This window comes from Elephas maximus, chromosome 12, assembly GCF_024166365.1.
Source record: "Elephas maximus indicus isolate mEleMax1 chromosome 12, mEleMax1 primary haplotype, whole genome shotgun sequence".
NCBI classification, from domain to species: domain Eukaryota; kingdom Metazoa; phylum Chordata; class Mammalia; order Proboscidea; family Elephantidae; genus Elephas; species Elephas maximus.
Genome location: NC_064830.1, coordinates 12,493,339 through 12,514,976, shown reverse-complemented (window position 1 = coordinate 12,514,976; position 21,638 = coordinate 12,493,339). Strand labels below are relative to the sequence as shown.

The 21,638-nt window shown below is 40.1% G+C and overlaps 1 protein-coding gene and 1 pseudogene across 3 annotated transcripts in view; both read right to left on the bottom strand.

The window, feature by feature from the left end:
- The window catches only part of ALLC (allantoicase), a 56,222-nt gene that overhangs the window by 2,045 nt on the left and 32,539 nt on the right, over window positions 1–21,638 (bottom strand). For 2 of the 3 annotated variants that reach the window (XM_049902807.1, XM_049902806.1), the window contains exons 3-11: window positions 19,089–19,179; window positions 15,152–15,202; window positions 13,330–13,417; window positions 11,899–12,024; window positions 10,527–10,606; window positions 9,013–9,145; window positions 5,335–5,490; window positions 4,553–4,626; window positions 2,737–2,845 (exon numbers count right to left, since the gene is read on the bottom strand). In XM_049902807.1, coding sequence (XP_049758764.1) covers window positions 2,737–2,845; window positions 4,553–4,626; window positions 5,335–5,490; window positions 9,013–9,145; window positions 10,527–10,606; window positions 11,899–12,024; window positions 13,330–13,417; window positions 15,152–15,202; window positions 19,089–19,179 — 908 coding nt within the window. Of the gene's footprint in view, window positions 1–2,736; window positions 2,846–4,552; window positions 4,627–5,334; window positions 5,491–9,012; window positions 9,146–10,526; window positions 10,607–11,898; window positions 12,025–13,329; window positions 13,418–15,151; window positions 15,203–19,088; window positions 19,184–21,638 lie in introns of all 3 variants that reach the window. The other variant, XM_049902808.1, reaches the window with a different exon arrangement.
- Window positions 20,402–20,508, bottom strand: LOC126087590 (uncharacterized; annotated as a pseudogene).

Here is a 21,638-nt window from a genome sequence, read left to right as displayed (position 1 = left end):
AAGCTGAAGATAACTCGAAAATGGTTGCAGCAGCACATCAACAGGGAACCACCAGAAATTCAAGCCGAATGCAGAGGAGGATGTGGAACCAGGGATATCATCGCCGATGTCAGATGGATCTTGGCTGAAAGCAGAGAATACCAGAAAGATGTCTTCCTCTGTTTTAATGACTATGCTAAGGCATTTGACTGTGTGGATCATAACAAATTATGGATAACGTTGCGGAGAATGGGAATTCCAGAACACTTAATTGTGTTCATGCAGAACCTGTACGTACACCAAGAGGCAGTCATTTGAACAGAACAAGGGAATACTGCACAGTTTAAAGTCAGGAAAGGTGTGTGTCAGGGTTGTATCCTTTCACCATACTTATTCAATCTGTACGTCAAGCAAATAATTCAAGAAACTGGACTATACAAAGAAGAACACAGCATCAGGATTGGTGGAAGACTCATTAACAACCTGAGATATGCAGATGACACAATCTTGCTTGCTGAAAGTGGAAAGAGGACTTGAAGCACTTACTGATGAAGATCAAAGACCACAGCCTTCAGTATGGATTATATCTCAACATAAAGAAAATAAAAATCCTCACAACTGGATCAATAAGCAACATCATGATAAAGAGAGAAAAGATTGAAATTGTCACGGATTTCATTGTACTTGGATCCACAATCAACACCCATGGAAGCAGCAGTTAAGAAATCAAAGAATGTGTTGCATTGGGCAAATCTGCGGCAAAAGACCTCTTTAAAGTGTTAAAAAAAAAAAAAAAAATGTCACCTTGAGGACTAAAGTGTGCCTGACCCAAGCCATGGTGTTTTCAATTGCCTCACATGCATGGGAAAGCTGGACAATGAATGAGGAAGACCACAGAAGAACTGATGCCTTTGAATTATGGCGTTGGTGAAGAATATTGAATATACTGTGAACTGCCAGAAGAATGGACAAATCTATGCTGGAAGAAGTACAAACAGAATGCTCCTTAGAAGAGAAGATAGTGAGACTTCATCTCGCTTACTTTGGGCATGTTATCAGGAGGGACCAGTTCCTAGAGAAGAACGTCATGCTTGGTAAAGTACGGGGTCAGCAAAAAAGTGAAAGACCCCCAACGAGAAGGATTAACACAGTGGCTGCAACAATGGATTCGAACATAGTCATGATTGTGAAGATGGCACAGGACCAGGCAGTGTTTCATTCTGTTGTACACGGGGTTGCTATGAGTTGGAATCGACTTGGCAGCCCCTAACAACAACAGTGTGTATATATGTATGTACATATATGTATGTATGTGTATAAATGCGGTGATTCCATGCATAATGGGATCTGACCATTGTGAACCTGAGGGTTTCATTGGCTGATTTTCAGAAGTAGACCTCCAGGCCTTTCTTCCTAGTCTTAGTCTGAAGCTCTGCTGAAACCTGTTCAGAATCCTAGCAACGGGCAAGCCTCCAGTGACAGATGGGTAGTGGCTGTGTATGCGATGCACTGGCTAAGAATCAAACCTGAGTCTCCCACATGGAAGGCTTTGTGTATTTGGTATTACAGGCAGACACTGACATACTCCCTCATCCCCATGAATGCCGTATTGTACCTGAGGTATCCTGAGGGTCTAGTTAGGTGAATTTCCTGATGGTTACCTGGATTTAACTAAACTATTTCTCACAAAACAAACCAGTGATTTCGAACAATCCGGATAAAGAACAATGGATTAGAGACAATGCTAAAAATGCAAGCATAACTAAACAACAGAAAAATAGCAGAGCTGACGTTTCCCTTATGCTCAGGATAAGCACTTTGTTAAAAGTAAAAACAATAGCTAACTAATTGGACCTAAAAAACAATCTTCCAAAAATAAGTTAAAATTATCAAGATTTCTTGCAATAACTAATTTACATCCACTGTTACTAGACCGCAACGGGTTTGGTTTTTTGTGGTTTTTTTTTTTTTTGACGGTTATTGATGATGGGCCTCACCTTCAGTGTATATTGTGCCTTGATATAAAAATTAATAATTGGGTGAAGTCATAATGATTAGCAAGACATTTAAAAACTCAGGCATACAAAATATGAATGTCAAGTGCCACAATTTTTTTTCAGAGTTGGTTAAACAATCATGATACCCAATCCAGTACTTAAAAGAATTTCATCTAACAAGTACAAAAGTTTAGTAACCTATTCTGAAGTTTCTTAATATAATGACACATGTATCTATTTCTTAAGTAAGTAAGCATAGAATATCAGCAGTACTTGTCCAAGTATTTTTTTTTTTTTTTTATTAACAGGAGTGCACAGTTTAAAATATGTATAGATCACTGCCTTAAAAGTCAATCCTGGGTAAGAAATGGACAACCTGAACCTATCTGTTTAGGGCCCCCTTCCCTATAAGGAAATGCCCCCCATTGCTGTTTTTCACATGACCTAATTAAGAATACTTCATAGCTCTTCCCCAATTGGATTCAGAGATTCTATAATGAAGAGCCTTATACTGTCATAGAATCATATGATTTTAGGGGATCATTCCATCCAATTCTGACATCTTATAAATGGGGAAATGGGAGTACGAAGGGTTAAAAATAACTTGCTCAGAATTACACACTGGTGAGTGGGAAAGCGAAGTCCAGAGCCCAAGTGTCCTGAATCCCACTCCCATACTCTGTCCACGGTGCCATAGGGCCCATGACCTCTATAATCAGCTCGCTGACCATAAAGCACTTCTTAATGGTTTTACATTTACCTTTAAAATGTTTCGTATCTACTTCAATTTGAGTTATGACTCCAGGGTGCCCCAATCGGAAAACTGCCCATTCACAGCCTGGAACCAGGAGAATGCCATTCTCATCATTCTGGAATTCAGAGGAAAAAAAAATAAATAACCCAACTTGGAGTTATTCAAGAAACCAATCCTGAAAATATGCAGGTGAAAAATGTTGGTAGGCTGTATGTTTTGGTCATCTAGTACTGCTGTAACAGAAATACCACAAGTGGATGGCTTTAACAAGTAGATGTTTATGCTCTCACAGTCCAGTAAGCTAGAAGTCCAAATTCAGTGCGTCAGCTCCACGGGAAGGCTTTCTCTGTCGGCTCTGGGGAAAGGACCTTGTCTCCTTGTCTCCTTTCAGCATCTGTGGACCTGGAGATCTCCATGTGTCTTGGCATAACAGGTTACAATTCAGCATCAGAAACAACTCAGGATATAGCCCTTCTGTGAGGACAGCTGCTCAGCCATGCCTGTAGGCAGAACTCTCTCTTTCCCTTTCAACCTTCAGTCCCTCAGCCCACCAGGCCTTTGCCCTAAACAGGCAAGTGCTGCAAAGCTCTTCAGCTCCACCATTAAGTGTCCGGAACCACCGAATTCCACCAGTAAGCCTCCGCCCAAAGACTCTCAGCTCTCTCAGTTTGTGGGCTGGCATACCCAATGTGCTGTCTTCTGCCGGTCTCCTGGTTCGGCTGCTACCATTTCTCTGTCGCCACTTCTCGCTCTGGGTCTATGAGGTTCTCAGCACAGTGACCCCAGATCCAAAGGATGCACTCTATTCCTGGCACTTCTTCATTGGTGGTGGTGAGGTCCCCTGTCTCTGCTTGCTTCTCCCTCCTTTTATCTCTTATAAAAGAAAAGGTCTGACTTCAAGTAAAGGTGTGACTGGAGTAAGGGTAAGGGTGTGACTTGAGTAATGGCATGAGATGTGCTGGTGACTCAAGATACACCCACCCTAATCCTGCCTCATTAACAGGTAGAGGTTAGGATTTACAACACATCACAAAATGGAGGATAATTATATCAGATCATAAAATGGAGGACAACCACACAATCCTGGAAATCACAGCCTAGCCAAATTGACATATATTTGGGGGGAGGGGGAACATAATTCAACCCGTAACAGTCTGTTTGTTTTGACCTTTCCAAGTAGTTATTTTCCTGGTCAAATCTATACCAAATCTATGCCTCCAAAATTTAGTTTGTACAGAGGAGAGTTAACTCACTGTATCTGGAAACGTTGGGTGACATGAAATCTAACCCAAGAAAGGGGTGTTGAAGACTGTTTTCAGTGGAATTTGCACGTTGAAAGGTGTTTTGTTTTGGTATCCTGACTTCAGGTTAGTGCTAAATGGACTCTGGAGTTCCCTTTTAGTCTCTTTAGTCACAAGTTCATGTAAGTGGCCTCATCCAGGGACACGTTGATATTAAACAATATTAAACTGGTGTTTTTTTCTCCAGATCTAGCAAGAGATATATTTGTAGATTTTGTTTCATTAAATTGTAGATCCTCTGATTTCTTTATTAAAGAAAGAGAAAAATGTTCCAAAAATACATTAAAATAGAGTATTTGGCAATAACTGGCATGTTTGGTCTTCTGGGTCTTTGCCTCAATACCATAATGAGGTGATAAGAATTTTGGAAAAACTGGAGGGAAGTAATAGGCATTTAGAACAAAAGAAGTTTCTAAAATAAGCAAGTCTGCTTGATTTAAAAAAAAAAAAAAACTTCAAAAATTTATTTTTTAGAAAAACCTTATAGTTTTTTTTTTTTTTTTCCTTTTTTAGCTTCTTACTTCTAATACTGGTGGCCTGTCCAATCTCCTTGCAGTTTCCCAACCATCTGCCATAGATTTTGCACTGCCGACTCCTAAAGAAAAATGAAATTATTTAACTATGCATCATATGATTTTATTTTAAAAATGTGAGAATGAACTCATTACTATAATTAAATTATAGGTTCCATGCCCCTAGGCATTGTTACAGAGCCCTGATGGTGTAGTGGTTAAGAGCTCGGCTGCTGACCAAAAGGTCAGCAGTTCAAATCCACCAGCTGCTCCTTGGAAACCCTATGGGGCAGTTCTACTCTGTCCTATGGGGTCGCTATGAGTCAGAATCAACTCAGCAGTAATGGGTAAGCATTGCTACATAAATTATTTCAATTAAAGTTAATGTTTTTAGTAAATTCACAGACAATCACGTTGTTGTTGTTGTTGTTGTTGTTGTTGTTGTTAGGTGCCATCGAGTCGGTTCCGACTCATAGTGACCTTATGCGCGACAGAATGAAACACTACCCGGTCCTGAGCCATCCTTACAACCATAAAAAAAACCCTTAGGGTTAGTGAATTTTACTTTTCATTTTATAGCAACCACTTAAGCCAAAAAGAAGGAAAATTGCTAATGTTGGCTTATTTCAAGTCATAAAGGCATCAAATCATATATATGGAAGATTAATCTCATCTACTCCCATGCTTTGAAATGGCCGCTTCCTCTTAAATCAATCCGACCACAATGGGATATTTAATGTTGGTACCCCAGACTTTCTGAATCAAACCCAACTCCTAGGACATCAACTTACCTATCATATTGTTTGGGTGTCCAAAATATGCATTACTAAATCCTACACAGAGACCCCCATAAGCAATGGTCACCAGGTCTAAAGGTTCTTTGGGGTCAGTCGCAGTCCAATCTCTTTGTCCAGCACCATATACTCTAAGACGTGCAATTCCACCATCTGAAAGTAAAAAGTGTCTTTGTTATTTCTTATTTGGAGAAGTGTCTGTGTATCACAGACTACAAGGTCCACGTGATCTGGCCTTTGCTCACTTCTCCAATCTCATCTCCCGCTAGGCTTTGACCACGCCTGTCTCCTTTTTATTCTCAAATACAACAAGCCCAACATGCCTGAGAACCTTTGTACCTGCCAATCCCTTATACTGAAGACGTGAATACTCATTCTTAAGTCTCAAGTGTCATGGCTTCAGAAAGGCCCTCTCTCTCACACTTTCAAAGTATTCCTACCCACTCAACTCCGGCCCATGCCTGACTCCACAGGTTAAATCTTATCACATTCCCTTGCTTATTTACTCCATAGCTCTTATCACGGTCTGAAATTATCTTGTTCGTTCATTTATTTGAATCCCTGCTAATAATCAGTCTTCCAAAACCAGAATATAAAATCCTGGAAGGCCAGAACAGTTCCCTAACTTCTTCACGTCTTTATCACCTTTACCTAGAATAGGTCCTGGCATATAGTAAGCACTCAATTATTTTTTCTTGAATGAATAACTCCAGGAAAGTCAAAAAGCAGTTGGTAAATTCACCATAGTTACAATGTTTGGTGCCAGAAATGAGCATTGTGACATCCCACGCAGTCATATGAAAGCTCAATGTTTTTATTTTTACAACAACACATTTCTTAGCATGCAATTGAGAATACGAAAGATAATATTCACAAAATCAAATATTTCCTGGGAAGCACAGTAGCCTGAGATTAGGTCTGCAGAGCAGCTACATCAGCTGATTCTACCGAGTGAAAGTTTTTTCTTTGTCTGAATATTACCTCCTAGAAGGTAGAAGACAAGCATTTTTTGTATAGAAGCTGAATAAAATACCAAAATAGTTTAAACAGTGTATTCTACTGAAACTAAGTGCTATATATTTTTATATGAAATTTTTGGTGAAACTGAGTGATCTGAAAAAATTTCTGTGCAACAGTAAAAGTCTCGCTATTTACAACCAATAAAACCACACAGCATTGACATGAAGACCCTAGAAAATATACTAGAGGGAGCAATTGAGCAAAAGCTAGACCATGAGAATAATATCACTATTCTGATTCATTGAATATTGTCGTTTGCTTTAACAGTACAGAAGAGACTTACCTGTTGAATGTAAAGTTGCTTTTACATTTTTTTAAAAAATAGGATTCTCCTTTACAGAGTTAATATCCTGCCTCACTTTTAATCAAAATTATGGAAGAATCTCAGAAATATGTCTCAATGCTCTGAGGACACCTCATTTAAAGCAACCCTGTGATAGAAGTGAGTTGAAATAGCCTCTGTGTATTGACCCCAAGTTGTCTACTTCATAGCAAGCCAAGGTCTTTTAGCCCAAAAAGCCCACTGGCACCAAACTCAAATGTATACATACTTATCCAATTGTTTTAAAAACAGCCCAAATAAGCATATTTTTAGCCACTGAGAACCTGCCTGCTTTATACATGCCATAAAATTGAGCCCCACATCTGCTAGCCCTAGATAAGGTAAAACTCTACAGTTTAAGGACCCTGCAGTTGCTGCTGGAGGACATCTCCCAGATGCAGGGGATGTAAAGCAGGCAGGCTCTCAGTGGCTAAAAATCTGTTTCTTTTTGGCCATTTTTTGAACAATCAACCCAAACCAAACCTGTTGCCATCAAGTCGATTCCAAATCATAATGAATTAGAGGCATACAAATATGACTTTGGCCCTAGTGGCTTTTTTGGGGCTTACAGGTCCAGGCTGTTATGAAGAAATAATTAAGCTGGGGCGAAGATATGGAGGTCATTTTTGACTAATTTATATAAAAAAAAAAAAGGGTCCAGAAATAAACCCATGTGTTTATGGTCAACTAATTATCAACAAGAGTACCAAGATCACTAGAAGGGGAAAGAATAGTCTTTTCAACAAATAGTGATGGGAAAAGAGAATAGCCACGTGCAAACAATGAAGTTGAACCCTTATCTCACACCATACACAAAAATTAACTCAAAATAGTTCAAAAACCTAAATCTAAGGGTCAAAACTATAAAACTCTTAAAAGAAAACATAGGGATAATTCTTCATGACCTCAGATTTGGCATGGTTTCCTAGAAATCACACCAAAAGTATAAGCAACAAAAGAAAAAATAGAGAAATTAAATTTCATCAAAATTAAAAACTTTTGTGCTTCAAAAGACTGTTAGGAAAGTGAAAAGACAACATGCAAAATGGGAGAAAATATTTGCAAATCATCTTCTTGATGAAAGACTTGCATCTACAATATATAAATAACTTACAACTCAATAGTAAAAAGACAAACCAATTTAAAAATGGCCAAAGAATCTGAATAGACATTTCTCTAAAGAAGATATACAAATAGTCAACAAGCACATGCAAAGATATTCAACACTAGTCATCATGAGTATGCAAGTCGAAACAACAATGAGATACCACTTCACATTCACTAGGACGGCTATAATTAAAAAAAAGTCAGATAATGGCAAGTGTTGATGAGGATGTGGACTAACCGGAAACCTTGTACGCTTCTGGTAGGAACTAAAATGATGCAGGTACTTTGGAAAACACTCTGGCAGTTCTTCAAATAGTTAAACATAGAGTTATTATATGACCCAACAATTCCAATCCTAGGAGAAATGAAAACATATATCCACACAAAACTTGCACCAAATGTTTAAAGTAGCATTATTTGTAATAGTCAACAGGTAGGAACAACCCAAATGCCCACCAACTGATGAATGGATTAAAAATGTGTGGTATATCCACTCAATGGAATATTATTCAGCCACAAATAGAATGAAGTACTGGTACATGCTACAACGTGGATGAACATTGACAACATTATGCTTAGTGAAAGGAGCCAGCCACAACAGACCACGTATTATTTGATTCCATTTACATGAAATATCCAAAATAATCAAATCTTATACAGACAGAAAGTAGATTAGTGGTTGCTTAGGGCTGGAAAGGGGGAAAGAAGGTGATAGCTAAAGGGTATTTCCTTGGGTTTCTTTTCTGGGGCCTTTTTTTGAGATGACAAAAATGTTGTAAAATTGTGGTGATGGTTACACATATCTGTGAATATACTATAAATCATTGATTTATACACTTTAAATGGGTGAATTGCATGTTATATGAATTAATCGCAAAAAAACTGTTACCAAATACATTTTTTAATAAAATGAGGGACATTTGTACAAACCACCTTAACTGCTGATAAAATATACCTGTGAAACAGAAATTATTAAAAGATACCTAAACTAATACAACTTAGTTCTATCACATCCTAGTTTACATCATAGTTTTTCAAAAATTACCCACTTTTGGGTGGATTAAAATGAGGATTTCCTAAAGCGCAGAAGGGGCGAATTATAATTCTAAAATGCTAGCAAGATCAGTGGCCGAGAAGGCAAGGGTAATTTCACTTTGTAGTTTTTAATCACGCCAGTATAAAGTAAAGAAGCCATAGAAATGAAGACAGGTGAGTGTCACATTTACCTGGAAAAATGTTGAGTCGTATATGAGTCCATTTCTGCTGGGAATGGACAGGAAAATAATTGTGACTCGAAGAAGGGTTTCCTGGTTTAAGCTCTGCCATGGGAACCAAGTAATTCCAGTTTTCAGACTTTAGCTAGCAATAAATATCAAAATGTTAGCAATGGGTTTTGGGAACAATAAATTATCTCATCCTAGTGCCAGTGTAGGACTTAAGGGGTAGAGATATTTTGGAATAAAAATTAATGATAGATGCCTAAGAAACCAAAACTCATTGCCATGACGTCGACTCGGTCTCATAGCGACCCTGTAGGACAGAGCGGAACTGCCCCACAGGGCCTCCAAGGCTGAAAATCTTTATGGAAGCAGGCTGCCACATCTTTCTGCTGAGAAGCAGCTGATGGGTTTGAACTGCCTAACTTCTTGGTTAGCAGCCAAGTACTTACCCATTGCACCACCAGGGGTCCTTGGGTAGAATACCTTAATAAAAACACTAATCAAGACCAACCCCCAGGTTTAATAATAAAATAAAGGCTTGTTTCTTTCACACTAATCAGAACAGTCACTGGGTGATGGTGTCAGGGGTGGGATGGTGGCGGGCGGGGAGGAAGCTGAGAATGAAGAACAAGATCTCAGATCCCACCCAGATTTCTTCATCTTGAGAATTTTTAGGGGGAAAAAAAAAACCAGAATAGTAATGTGAACATTTATTTAAAATTGAGGCTATTCCCATGGACAGTGACAATTTTCCGTGGAAATTGAAATTGGCTCAAAAAAATTGTTAAATTGTGGTAAATTGGTTGGCTGAAGCTTACAATTTTCACTAAATCGGTGCTTCTCAAACTCTGTGCAGTGAAGGACTTTGCTGTCGTTTGTGTCATTTATTTCCAGGTCTTTTACAGATCAACAGCTTTGCAAAACACAATAAAAATTACTAGACAAAATTTTAGAAAAAAAATAAGAATGTACAAAAAAATGAGCCCAAATTATTACTAAATTCATGAGACAAAGTTATATTGTCATTGTTATCAAAGGTATTTTAAACACCTACTGTAAATTTCTGTATTTATCTCCTCAGGGACTAGTTACAGATTGCTGTTGGGTACTGGGGAGCATACTACACTTTGAGAAAAGCTAGTCGAGGTCTTTTAGGAGCCATGAAGGTCCCTCAGACCGAGGTTGCATGAATATTTGCAGGGTCATAGTGAATGCGTGGAGCCCCGGTGGCATAGTGGTTAAGAGCTATGGCTGCTAATCAAAAGGTTGGCAGTTCGAATCCACCAGCCACTCCTTGGAAACCCTATGGGGCAATTCCACTCTGTCCTACAGTGTCTCTATGAGTTGGAAATGACTTGATAGCAGTGGGTTTGGTTTGGTTTTGGTTTTAATGGATGAATGAGGTAAGGCATGTTAGGGGTCAGTGTCCCGAAGATTCACCATGCGTAGCCTGGTGTGCAAAGTTTCACTGTTTTTCCAATAATTGATTATGAGAACCAGCTCTTTCTTTGGAGGCGTACCTCAGCAATAGCTTCAAATTCCTCCGATGTAGCTTCAGCTCCCATTCTGATTCCTCTTTCTGGGAATTCTTGTAGTTTATCTGAAGTTAGAGGGACCATTTATGATTTATGGTTAAGGTTAGAAATCAAAATCGAAGAAAATATACTAAGTGGGTGGTATGATAATTTCCAGTTTGGGCCAATGTCAACAGAGACATCATCTCATAAGGTAAAGCACCGGCTGATCCCGAGTAACAGAAACACTTGAAATACTGCAGTTCCCCCGTATTTAAATTATTCATGGTAATTTTGAATATTAGTGCAACGTACTTTATAATACATTTGCTTGTCAAAAGCAGTGAACGTCATCTCTAAGTTAAGGCTTCAACAAACTGATCACATGACTAGAGTTGGTTTTTGGTTTTTCGTTTGTTTGTTTTTGGATCAATAAAGTTTAGGAAGATTGCAAAGTCAGCTCCAGAAACTCTGCCTCCCCAAGCAACATCCTTAGATCTGATGCCTCGGCGATTCAGAAATAGAAGTACTCCTGGGAGTTTGGTGGGCTTGCCGAAAGAATGTTACTCATTTATTACTCGTTTGTCATTCGTCATTTCCCGGTTGTAGAGTAGCATCTCCTGTATCGTTATTTAACTTCTGGGGGTATCCCAGCTATCTGTGGGGAACAGAGTCCGTGCATTTCATTTCTGCAGAGCCTAGCACGGTTCTGTGCACTCAAGAGTTTTTAGTATAAATTTGCCTGCTATGACGATCTATCTTCCCTAAATAGGGATACACACACACACACACACACACTTGTACATTTGTCTAAGAATATTAACTCAAGGGCCAGCATCAGATGGTGCAATTAAAGGGATGAAAACATGGGTCTGACTTACAGAGCCTCCAGGCTTCATAAGGTCCAGAGTTCCAAGATGCAGAAGGGAACCCCTTTTGAAAACCTCGTAGGTGCTGCGCCATTACGCACACTGGACAGTGTGAAAGTGGCGCTGGTGAAGGCAGCCCCCCGCTGGCCCTAGACCTGGCTCCAGGTCGTCTGCATCATCCCAGGACAAAGCTTACTCCCTCCCACCTTCCCTGGCAACCTGCTCCCCAAACCTCAAGGTGACATGAGGTTCTGGGTAAGGCCGAGGAGCGTGAGAATGGTGAAATTCATACTAGACCAAAGAACATTGTTAAATTAAAAAACACAGAGTACTCTTATTGAGAATCCAAAGGTCTGAATTCTCAAGTTCAGTCGCAGTAAAACGGCCTTAGACAAGTTGCTCCACCTGACTGGGTCTTATCTAAAGGGCAAAACCAGAAGGCTGGCACAGATGAACCTTACAGTTCCACAGTTCTCATTCTGGGGGAAAGTCAGTAGTTCCTAAGTCACCTTCTGGTAAGTTTGCTGCTTGAATTGACATCCGGGGAGCATAATTTCCCATGAAGTAAGAAACGTCCACGTCGAAACCTCGAATAATTCCTTGTATTCCCAGTTTGATGATACACCAATCGTGACCTATGGGGCATAAAACCACAGGAACATCTCATTAGGTTTTGTATGGTAAATGAAGACGTGGCTATATAGTACTAAAAAAGAAAATAAACAGAAGGGACACCCTTCTCCCATCACAGAAAAATGTATACAGCTTAATTCTCAGCTAATAGGACTTTAATATTTCCCATCATCTGGTCACACATTACTACCATCCCCAGCATGAGCCCTCTATTCTAGTCAGGCCAGAAAATGCAAAGGCTTGGGATTCAGCAAGACTTGATTCCAAATTGATTATTTACTAGCTGTGTCCTTGACAAGTTATTTGACCTCTCTGAGCCTTTATTGCTTCAACTGTAAATCAGGGTCGATGTTACTTTCCACAAGGCTTAAATATGATCATGGGTGGTACATAGTTCAGTAGGTATTCAATATAGAGTTGGTTCTCCTGGATATACCATGTTTTTTGTTATCTCGGGCTTTTTCCCTCTAGCGCGCCTACCAAGAATTCTCCTCTTTGTATTTGTCAAAGTGTAAGAACTCTTGAAGTCAGTATGCCCCCATGTGCTTCTTGGTTACTTACTGCCAGGCACAAACCTACCCTAAAATGTCCGGATTTAATAAAATCTAATAATGTCTCAAGTATTATAGAAATTTAGAAAATTATAAATAACCAAAATTTCTGTAATACTTGAGACAGGAACCAAAAATCTAGCCTTAGCCTAAAGCCTGGATTAGTTCTGTTTTATAGGCATTTCTTCGCCTTTAAAAAGTGGGTTTTGATTGAGACTGGTGAGCAGCAATGAATAAAAATAGCATCTTCCGGTGACATAAAAGATGGTGTGGGCAGTGGCATAGGACAGACCTTGGCTCAAGTTCCCACCTTATCTTACTAAATACGTGACCTGGGCTAAGTTAATGAACTTGTTTCCACAGCTGTTAAGTGGGGATAAGAACGCCTACTTCAGAGAATTGTTGTGAGGGTCACACATAAATGCACTTACCATTTAATGCTCACCACATTGCTCAATAAATATTTGCTCTTCCCCTCCATCCATAGCCCTCACCACTATTTTCGTTTTCCTCATGATATGTTTCTACCCTCCCTTTTGCCTGATGGTGCATAGATGGCCAAGGCTCAAGGTAGCCCTTCCTGACTTCCCAAGGACTGATGTTCAGAAAGGGACATCCGAGGTCACAGAGCTTTGCACAGATTTATCAAAATGGACAACCAAGGGAGGTAGATTTGTTCACCTATACACTAGATTTCCAACAGCCCCTAGTTTTAAGCTTTGCAGGGTTGAATGAACAGAGCCACCATCATATTACCTGGAATCCTTTTCCTTCTGGTCTCCCATCCATCCATCCATTTCCCAAACTCAGTATATTCATGTGCTTTAAAACTCGGGGCATCACTCTAAAACAAAGATGTACAACAGTTTGGTAGTTAACATTTACGTGGTAGCCTGTGTGTCTCACACACTAACTTTTCCCCCAAAGGTACAGGTGGTCATGCAAACAGGGATTGTAGGGGAGTTCCTAGCAGATGGGGGAGTCGCTACCCTTACCTTCCTTCACAGCCAACCCGTCCATATCAATAGGTGTCTCCCTATGTTTGTATCATCTTCAGAGAAAGAAAGTCTACTTTGTTATGGGCCTCAGCATACAGAATTAATCACTGATAGCAACAGGTAAAACCGCATTACAATTAATTCCATGTGCCTTACAAATGGAGCCACGCAACTACCAGCTGCAATCTAACTGGATACTGAAAGGTCATTGGAACAAAGGAAGAGATGCTTGTTAGATTTCCAAAGCAACCCAGGAAATGCTATTCAACAAGTACTCAGCTGAAGTCATATGGAGTAGGACTGATGCTCAGAGACAAGCTAAACACTTAAAGCCCAATGCTCTGCAGTGCTCTAAGGCCACCTGAGGAAAAGCGTGGGCTCCAAGTCTCTGCTTTGTATCCAGCTGGGTACGAAGCTCCACTTAGCCACTTACTCAGCCCCCTTAGACAAATGACTGAGCCTCCATTTCTTCATCTTTTAAAGTGGAGATGATGAATCCCTACCAGGCAGGATTTGTTATGAAGTTGAAACCATACACGTGAAAGCACCTTGTATATTGTAGATACTCGGGAATTGTTTTGTGCTTGGGGGACGGTAGGTGAACACAGATGAGGGATATTTTTACTTCTCAAATGAAGATAAATGCAAGAAGAATCTTATGTTGCTAGATAGGGAAACCTCCTCCACCAGGTATAGAGGAAAAGCACAAGGTCACCAGACAAGCAGTAGTGAGGGGCCTAGGCAGGGGCTGTGAAGTGAGACTAACCAATTTCCAAAGATGAGACATATGATAAAATGATAAGAGCTTTGTCATTTATTAGCTGTGTGACCTAAAACAAGTTACTTAACATCTCTGTTCCTCATTTCATTTTATTTTTCCTCTAACAAATTTGTCAGTTAATACACATAAAGTGTTTCATACTATCATATATCTACATGCTCAGGACCTGGTCAGGTTCTTCTATACACAGAGTAGCCATTCCACACATAGCGACTGAATGACACGCTAAACACAGCTGAGGACAACATGCTACTGGCGGGTCAGTAGACACTGGTTATAAAGGAACGTGGCTGCAATCGCAGTCACTGTACATGGGTTTTAAAACATGTGCCCTTGTGTTATCGCACCTCTCACAGCAATTCTTAACTCCAACATTGGGTGTGACACAGTAGTGGTATCCTAGCAGAGCTTCAGTTTCTTTCCCACACGTTTCAGTAATTTCGCCATTCCTTTTTTCAGTAAGTCTATGGCACACCTTTATCATTAGGTGTGTAAAACATTTTGTAAAAAATGCAAGTTGTGTGTCAGTTTTCTTTCCAACACAAATTATGGAGTCCACATGAAGACTGTGGGCAATACATGAAGATCTCAGTATTTTCTGAGCAACGTGGTCACAGATACCTCCGTCAGGTCCCTGTATGGATGCTGATTTGTCCATATTTCTAATGTTCAGACATGCTAATTCATTGGCACGTACAACATCACCCCATCCTAGATACACCGGTAGATTTTAATTAACATGGCTACATAGATCATTTCTCCGTCAACACTTTCCACTGAGGAACATCCATTGACATACCTTTATCAGGTTTTCTGCAGGAGCAAAAAAGTCATCTGTTGCAAATAAAATCTAGAGAAATAAAGACGTCAAGATAAAATAACCATAAATTAACAACCGTTTTATTTCATTCCCCAGTGAAACATTATGAGACTCAGTAACAAGAAAACGTGAAATTGCCTAGGGGAAGAGAAACAATATGCATTTAAACCACAATGCTTTTTAAATGTTTGGATTTCATTGCTTGCCTCCCCCTTAATCTTTTCTTCCCACCCCTTTTTTTTTTTTTTTTCTTAATCCCCTTTACCATCTGGATGCTAAAGTGCTAACTTCTTACCCTTCGGAAGGAAATAAACCAACTTCCTTTTTTTCAAGAATCAAAGACATTAGGCCTTGTGACTCTTTCCCCAACATGTTGTTGTCATTGTTTGCTGTTGTTGTCACGTGCCATCGTGTCAGTTTTGACTCATGACGACCCGTGTAACAGAAGAAAACTGCCCCACAGGGTTTTCTTGGCTGTAATCTTTACAGAAGCTAGGTCTTTCTTCCAGATAGCCACTGGGTATACCTGAACCTCCAACCTTATTGGTTAGCAGCCTAGCGCTTAACTGTTGCACCACGTAGCAATGACAAAAAACACCCTACCTGGTCAGACCGGCACTTTGGCCAGCTTAGTATTCTCCCTCCAAAGCCACACCAAAATATGTCCTGTGGCAAGCTGACCTGGTAAATTACAGACAAAGCAGGATATTTTCACAGTGAGGAGGGGCTATTAAAAAATAGGTATAAACTGGGATTTTTCCTAGCAAAACAAGACATTGGTCAAGCTACCTAATCCAGGACAGAGTGACCCCTCCAGTCTGGAAGGGATAAAGTGGACTGGCATTTGATTTTACTTCAGGAAACCTAAAATACAAGAGAGAATCAAGCTGTTTGGCCAGCTGCCAGCTATCTTGGCAGCAGCTGTTGTGTAGTGTGATGTGTAGTGAAGGAAGATGTCATTGTGTCAGGGTTGACCTGCACCCTGAGAATTTGTCAGGCAAAGGACAGGTGAACCTACATAGTTCGGTTCCTCCCCTGCTCTATACAGCCTTTGTTGGCCCCCTAGCAGAAACTTTTAGGGCACATGGGGCCTTTCCTACCTCTTCAGGCTCATTTTCTCCACTCCCCCTATAAGCACCTGGTGTGTTCCAGAAACACCAAACCAGGTGGACTATGCTAAGCCCTTTTCCTCCCCAAGCCTTTACCCTCTGTCTGAAATAACCCCCTCTCCTCCTTCTCTGCCTTGCCAGCTCCCTCTCCTACACTAAGACTCCTTTAAGCATCACCTTATCTGGAGAGTCTTTCCTGACTCCTCCCCACCACCAACCAGGACAGCAGTCCTCAGGCTGAAGTACCATATTTTTACACAGATAACGCCCACCTTGTACTTTTGTTTCCCAACCGCCTCCACACACACAAGTATTTTCATAAATGTGCTACACTAATTTTTTTACAGTAACATGTAAAAAAAAAAAAATGGCATAGTGGCGCTCATGAAAATATCTCACAGAGGGGGGCACAGATGGCAAACACACATAGAACATGTGTGTTATTTGCATAAAGATATGGTAGATGTGCTCCCAGCAGCACCCTGGCTTCATTTGTTCACAGTGCAGCCTGGACACTATGTCTGACTCCCTTGCAGAGTGTAAGCCTCTGGCGAGCAGACATTGGGTCATTCATTTCTGTACTAGTGCCTTTTGCACATTGTCCAGCCCATGAAAGATGCTCAGCAATGTCACTGGGCCTTGGGAAACTACTGAAGGTTTCTCAGCAGAAAAGGGCAAGTACAGGGCTGTGCTCTGGGATCACTCAGAAAGTGAGAGAAATCATGAGAAGCTGTTGCAATAATCAAAACAAAAAGTAATGCGAGCCTGAAGAACGCAGTGGCCACAAGAATGCAAAAGGGGTGTGGGGGGGACAGATTTCAGAGACACTGTGGCAGCAGAGTCTATGGACTTGACAGCTGCCTAGATGTGAGAAATGAGAGAAATCAAAGAAGCACCCAAGGCTTTCTATCTGGATTACTAGGATATTAGCAGTGCTTGAGCAAAACAGGCTGCCCAGGGCACAGAGCAGGCCTGTAATGGAAGAGAGGTTAAGCCTTGCACATGCTTAGTGGTAACACCAGGGACATGTAAGTAGAAATACCCAGGAAGCAGTAGAAGCAAAAAGGAGATGCTAGGGGGAGAGACAGATCAGGGCTGTAAGGACAGATTTGGAAACTGCATTATTTGGACTCTTGAAAATGGATCAAGTTGCCCGAGGAGACAGTGTAGAAAGAGAAGAGGGAAAAGACAGAATACAGCTTGATGAAAACTAATAAGTATGTATGTATATCTGGTGTATATGTGCATGTATGTATGTGTGTGCATGTATACATATATATGTATTTGTGTATTTATATTGTATGTGTGTATGTATATATGAATATGTGTATATCTGTGTGCATGTGTGTAAGTGTATATATACATAATATATGTATGAATATGAGTATATATATATATGGAGCCCTGGTGGTGCAGTGGTTAAGCCTCCAGCTGCTGACAAAAAGGTCAGCATTTTGAATCTACCAGCTGCTCCTTGGAAACCCTATGGGGCAGCTCTACTCGGTCCTATAGGGTCACTATGAGTCAGAATCGACTTGACAGCAACGGGTGATGGGTATCTATATATACAAAACAAACATCCGCGTGTATTTCTAAATATACACTAGGTACCAAAAGAGGAGACAAGGAAAGGGGCTCTAGGTAAGCAGCCAGAAACGTCAAGGGAGAACCACAACAACGCAGAGACTTTTAAAGGAGAAGGTCAAATAAGATAATTGCAGGTGTCCCTAAGTGATGTAAACAGTTAAATACTCGACCACTAGCCAAAAGATTGGCAGTTCAGTCCCACCCAGAGGCACCTCGGAAGACAGACCTGCCGATCTGCTTCTGAAAGTTCACGGTCTTGGGGTTGCCGTGAGTCAGATTATTTGCAGGCAAAATAGAAACGTACACTCAAAAACTGATACAAAAAGAAGACAATCGTCATCAACCAATACATGTAAAATTAGTATGAGGATGACCACTAGCACAAACCACGTGGTAACTAACCTGCACAACTCTCCACTTGCTTAGTCTAACATGGCATAGTGTTAAATTTAGATTTCATTACAGAGAAGATTTGTGACTACCGGAAAATCACTTCTTAGTTTTCTGCCTTTGGAAAAGGTAACCTCCTGAGCTTCTGTATTCTCATTACAAAAATAAGGATGATGTTATCTCCTTTGGGGGTTATTTGTATAATAATTAAATGAGACTATAAATGCAAAGCACTGAGCACATGCCTTGCACATAGGTATAAACGGTAGCTTTTCCATACCAGAAGTATGCAGCGCATAACAGACAGTCAATAAGTGTTTGTTGATATGAACTATAGAACCACAGCCTAGAATGTGGGCTCCTTACTGCATCAGTGCCAGGTCATGCCTACTGTGAAGCATCTGTATCAGTGGTTCTTAATGTGCATGGAGTCTCTGGGAACTTATTAGGAATGCAGATTCCCAGGATCTGCCCCAGACTTACTGAATCAGAAAGCCTGAGAGTAGAGCCCAGCAATTTGTGGTCAACAAGTATTCTCTGCCACGCTAAAATTGGAGAACCATCAATCCATACTCTAAGAAAGCACAGAGGGCTAGTGAATTGTTTTCACAAGTGCCAAATCTCACTTTTAGAAACTTAACAAGTAATGCTGTATTTACTAGGCAGTGTCACCAATTTAAGGGGAAAAAAAAAGAATTCCATGGAAGTCTTTTGAAATAATGGGCTTCAGCCTGACTCTTGCCATCCTAATTATGTTCACTGCAGTGGTTAGTTACGTCATTAGTGCGAGTACATTAAACTCATTTGCTTGCTAATAGAAACTCACTCACCTTTCCTCCTACCGTCTCAGATGCCAGGTCAATCAGATGGATGAAGTCCGGAAACCCGGCCGGTTTTCTTTCCTTTGGATAGTCAGCCATGCTTCCTAGCAACGGGAAGAGCACAATTAGGGCAACCTTCAGATGCAAAGGGGTGACAGTGACTGCGTGAGCAAGCGGCTGCCTCACTGAGGGAGGCCCTCTCCCAAGTCCCTGAAAACCAGGGTGTTGAGACATTCAAAGATCAGGCAAAACACATATTTTCAAATGGGTAGGACAAGTACCCTTCCATTCAGTGCTATCTTCAGGGTGAATTAAAAGTTGAATTTGTATAAACACACTGAAACGGGAGAGGAATTAGCACATGACTTACTTCTTAAGTGTTTAAGAATAAAATATTACTAAACATAGGGGAAAGTTATTTTAAAAAGAATAATTTGCTTTTAATAGTCTGAATGCATTCAAAAAAACATTTATTGAGCAACTAAGTGTCAGGCCGTGGCTGGAAGGAGGCCTACAGAGGACAATGCGTGCCTAGCTTTCTAGGTGCTCACTGCCTGGAGGGAAACAGACCACATCACATACGCGTGTGCTGAGGGACACTCTGGAACTACCACAGATTGAGCCACAAAGATTTCTCCATTATACGCACATAGTCACTGGGCACTGGAAAGTAATTTAATCTAACTCCCCAACACCCTTACTTTGAAGTTGAGAAAGCAGAGACTCAAAGAAGTGGAGCGAGGCACCAAGCGTGGCCATGAATTTCAAGAAGAGGCAGGACCGGCCCGAGGTCTATCACTCCTAAGCCAATGGGTGGCCTTCTGTTTCTACCCTTTTTCTCTACCCCTCACTGTGAAAATATAAAACTACCTAAAAGCTAACACCTTGTTAAGAATTATTCTTATTCACAAAAGAAGAAATATATATGGGCAATGAACTTAAGAAGTCAATCTGCTACCAGGAATGTGAATTGCAACAATCTCCCCAGAGAGTGATTTGGTAATATCTATTAAAATCCTTTTTAAATGATCATGTCAATTGACCAAGAAATTATACTTCTAAAAATTTATAAGAAAAAATCAAGGGTGCACATGAGGATGTATGTGCAAGATGTTCATCACGGTGTTGTTTCTGATTTTCTTAAAAAAAGGAAAATATACTATCTCCAACAATTTTTGATTTACTAAATAAATCATTGTAAAACTATAAAATAGACTACAGTGCAGGCAATGAAAATCATTTTCAGAGAAAATTTAGTTCTTTCAAAATATAATAAATAACTAAGTAGAAAATTCAGACTATCTATGTATTTTTATGTATGCATAGTTTTCTATCAGTCAATTGTCAATTATTATGTACCTTTAATGAGATATTAAACTGATAAGAACAGATACTACACTTGATCTTAGCCAAAAAGTCGAGAAGCCAGCACTCTGTCAGTTTGTCGTACCATGGTGGCTTGCATGTTGCCGTGATATTGGAAGTTATGCCACTGGTATTTCAAAAAACAGAAGGATCACCCATGGTGGACAGGTTTCAGTGGAGATTCCAGACTTAGACACACTAGGAAGAAGGACTTGGCCATCTACTTCTAAAAAGAAGTTGACCAACCAAAACCTTATGAATAGCAGCAGAACATTGTGTAATTTAGTGCTGGAAGATGAGCCCCTCAAGTAGACAGTACAACTGGGGAAGAGCTGCCTCCTCAAAGTAGAGCCAACTTTAATAACATGGGTGGAGTAAAGCTTACAGGACCTTCATTTGCTGATGTGGCACAACTCAAAATGAGAAGAAACAACTGCAAACATTAATTAATAATCGGAATGGAGGATGTACAAAGTATGAATCTAGGAAAACTGGTAGTCATCAAAAATGAAAAGGAATGCGTAAAGATCGATATCTTAGGCATTAGTGTGGTGAAATGGACTAGTATTGGCCATTTTGAATCAGGCAATTGTATGGGCTACTATGTCGGGAATGACAAACTGAAGAGAAATGGCGTCAAATTCATCATCAAAAAGAACATTTCAAGATCTATCCTGAAGTACACTGCTGTCAGTGATAGCATAATATCCATACACCTACAAAGAAGACCAGTTAATATAACTATTATTCAAATTTACACACCAACCACTAATGCCAAAGATAAAGAAATTGAAGATTTTTACCAACCTCTGTAGTCTGAAATTGATCAAACATGCAGTCAAGATGCATTGATAAATACTGGTGATTGAAATGTGAAAGCTGGAAACAAAAAGAAGTAAATACTGGTGATTGAAATGTGAAAGCTGGAAACAAAAAGAAGGATCAGTAGCTGGAAAATACGGCCTTGGTGATAGACACAACACTGGAGATCGATCATATGATAGAATTTTGCAAGACCAATGACTTCTTCATTGCAAATACCTTTTTACAGAAACATAAATGGTGACTGTATAGATTGAACTGTGTCCCCCCAAAACATCTTTCAACTTAGCTGGGCCATGAGTCTCAGTATTGTGTGATTGTCCACCATTTTATGTGATTTCCCTATGTGTTGTAAATCCTATCACTATGATG